The sequence below is a fragment of the Leucopleurus acutus genome (assembly GCF_964270905.1).
Source record: "Leucopleurus acutus genome assembly, chromosome: 2".
Taxonomy (NCBI): domain Eukaryota; kingdom Metazoa; phylum Chordata; class Mammalia; order Artiodactyla; family Delphinidae; genus Leucopleurus; species Leucopleurus acutus.
Window position 1 is genome coordinate 177,856,697 of NC_139143.1, and position 3,193 is coordinate 177,859,889.

Consider the following 3,193-nt stretch of genomic DNA (forward strand, 5'->3'; position numbering starts at 1 on the left):
GTATACGGGGAGAAACACCAACAAATCCCCTGGCAATGCATACGAGGGAAGCAATGAGCATGCAGGGCATCCCTGCCACCCCCAAAACATGTGAAGTCAAGCCCAGATTTCCCCTTCAGAGTCCCCCCCCGACCCTGCCTGGGTTCCTCCAGGGCGAAGCAGCAGTGGTACCCTCTGTTCCAGCAGCTCCAGGAAACAGAACAATCCTGATTGCTGGCGATTGCAGAGGCACTCGTCTGGGCTCTGGACAACTCTGGGATCAGTGCCCAGCTCAGCACAGAAATAAAGACGATATCCAAGCTCAGGACTCCTGCTGTTATAATGGTCTGGACAGATCTCTCCAGCTCCTCTGAAAGCAAATTGGGTTGCCCACCCCTCTCCCTTACATCCTTGAGGAGACCCAGCAAATACCACCTGCTTTGACATACATACACATGAATCTTCTCAAAGATACATGGCTGATGAGAAGGCCCCAGCCCAGTGCCCCCTCCCTGCCAAATGTCCCAGAGACACTTGTGTTTGGTGCTCAGGCAGAGAGACATTCCGGGGTGCTGAGAAAGACAGCTGACACCCCTTCCAGGCTTGGCACAGGTGCCGTGCAGGCGAGGCACCTGCTACTGTCTCCTTTCCCGACATGAAGGGAACAGCTTCCTGGCAGCAGCCCCTTCGTCCCCCCCTATCCTGAGAGTTGGCTCCAGCTGCTAAAGGGGATACTTCCTGGGGTCTTCTCCTGCCCTTTAAGGTTCTGATGATAATCTTTTCACCCCCAGCAGGCCTGGCATCAAACACAACACAAGAGTGGTGACAGGCTGAAAAAGCAGGAACACTTTATTTACAGTGATCATTTGGTGACACATAGATCTTTGGGCTTTTAGTGGCCTTGCTGAGAGACATGTGGGCAGGGGCCCGCTCTCTCTGTTGGGTTACCGCATCCTCCTGCCTCATCCTGCTATGAGAATCCAGCTGCTGTCAGGACCCTCGTGCTCTGACAAGCCTCAACTTGGGGGCATCCCTCCTGTGTCCATTTTCTGGGTAGTCAGTGCGCTCAAGCACTGCCAGAGGTCCTCCTTCCCTCCTCTGGAGGTCTCGTCTTGGTCCTGGTTGTGGGGCACCTAGCGGGGAACCACACACTTCGGTATGCAGAAAGATGGGGGGTGAGGAGTCCTGTGGGGGGTGGCAGGTGCCAGGGCACAGGCTTGGACAGCCGTCTGGTGCAGAGAGCTGTTACCTGGCCTAGCCTGTGTTTGGGGTTGGTGGGAACATCCCAGTCTTCTCCAGAGCCAGAGCAGTGAAGTCCCAGAAGTCCTCCAAGGGTAGAGAGGCCAGGTATAGAGAAGTCTTCCTTGTGTGTATGGCAGCAGACTCAGTTGCCACTTTGGGCCTGGCCTCAGTTCTCCAGGGCTACTTACTCTTCCCGCTACAAGAATGCCTCCCCAGGGTTGGTCTCATCCCAGGGAGGAAGGCTAGCTTGGTCACTGCCTCCACCTGGCCAAGATCCAAGGCCACCCTCCTGGATTTCTGGAAACGTCTCCCCCTCTTCTCTTGAGAGGATGTTTGGGGAGGGAGGGCGTGGTCTATGGGTAAAGAGACTTGGTGGGAAGCGTAGGGGGCAAATCCACAGTGGAGGGCTCCGGGAGACTCAGGTGGGGAGAGAGGTGAGCACTGAATTCTGCTGCTCCCCCATCTGGTTCCCCAATACAAGGGCGTGTCAGGCGTCACCGTGAGCCAGGATGAGGCTCGCGCCGACAACAGAGACCACGAGGGAGGCAAGGGCCGGGGTGCCAGGGGGAGCCGTAGCGGGCAGGGCCGGGGTTAGAGGCTGTAAATCAGGCCGGCCGGGTCTGGGGCCGCAAGTCCTGTCCCTTCGGCTCTCAGCGCGCCTGGCCCGCCCGCTCCCGGTGGCCGGCCTTCCAGCGGCGAGGCTGCGAGGGCGGCGGAGGCGCCGGGGCGCCCCGCAGGCTGCACGTCCTCAGCTCCCGGGCCAGGCTGAGCACCTCCGGCCGCTCGCTCTGGGGGGTTCCTTCCTCGAGCTCCTCCGCCTCCTCGTCCTGGTCCTCGTCCTCCTCCTGGATGCTGCTGAGGCGCGGCGCCCCGCGGCCGCGCTCGGCGGCCGGCGGCCGGTAGGCGCACTTGGCGTTGAGCAGCCGGCGCAGCGGGGCGCGGGGCACCGAGGCGGCGGCGCCCCCAGCGAGGAGGTGCTGCTGGCGCACGTGGCGCGCGTCGCTCTGGCGCTGCAGGCGCTTGAAGTCGCTGAAAGCCGCCAGCGCGGTCTGGCGGAGCAGGCGGGCCAGGGCGCGCGCCTTGTGCGCCCGCGCCAGCAGCACGGCGTGGCAGCGCAGCACCACGGCCTTGTGGCGCGCCTGGTGGCGGTAGACCCAGGCGAAGACTCGCGGGTGGCGCCCGTCCGCCGTGCAGTAGGTGATGCGCGGCAGCAGGTAGGCGTGCGCCGGTCTGCGGCCCCCCGAGCCCCCAGAGCCGCTGCGCTCGCACGGCTGCATGCGGATGCCGTGCGGCCCTAGCGTCAGCTTCATCTTGGTGCCCCCGCCCGGCCCGCAGCGCGCCCAGATCTTGCCCACGGCGTCGTCGGTGCAGCCGTCGCCCTTGGCGTGCAGGGTGACGGCGTTGCCCAGGTACCACACGGTGTAGGTCGGGTCCTCCTTGTTGAGCTCCACTTTCTGGCGCCGGCTGCGGAACACGCGACCCAGGCGCTCCAGCGGCCAGTCGGGCAGCAGGTCCGGGCAGGAGCGCAGGAAGCTGGAGAGCAGCGACGTGTAGGCGAGCCCCGGGCTCAGGCTCTTCGCCTTGCACTTGGCCTCGTCCTCCACTAGCACGAATTTGTTACGTCTCCAGGGCAGCATCGCGGCGGCGGCGGCCAGAGTGGCTGGGGACGCCGCGAGCTCACGGGCGTCCTGCCCGGCAGCCGGGGGGAAGGGAGGGCGCGCAGAAGCCCGCGGCCCCGGGCTTTCGAGAAGCTGGGCGGCGCCGGAGACAGTCGGTGCCCAGAGATGCCCAGTGCCAGGCAGGGCTAGCTAGCTTCGCAGATGCCCGGTGCCCAGCCGGGCTGGCAGCCGAGATGCCCGGGCGGCGGCCGAGCGTCCGGGAACAGCGTCCCCCGGGAGTCGCTCCAGCCGTCCGGGAAGCAAGGAGGGGCAAGGGCTGGGCGGGGAGGAGACGCCCCTCAGGCACGAATAAG

The 3,193-nt window shown here is 64.4% G+C and overlaps 1 protein-coding gene across 1 annotated transcript; it reads right to left on the reverse strand.

The window, feature by feature from the left end:
* Nucleotides 1-1,871: 1,871 nt before the first annotated feature.
* FAM43B (family with sequence similarity 43 member B) lies at nt 1,872-2,858 on the reverse strand (the record flags this gene model as incomplete). Its single annotated transcript, XM_082832855.1, has 1 exon — nt 1,872-2,858. The coding sequence occupies one exon, from the start codon at nt 2,856-2,858 to the stop codon at nt 1,872-1,874; it is 987 nt and encodes a 328-aa protein (XP_082688981.1).
* Between the last annotated feature and the right edge of the window lie 335 nt (nt 2,859-3,193).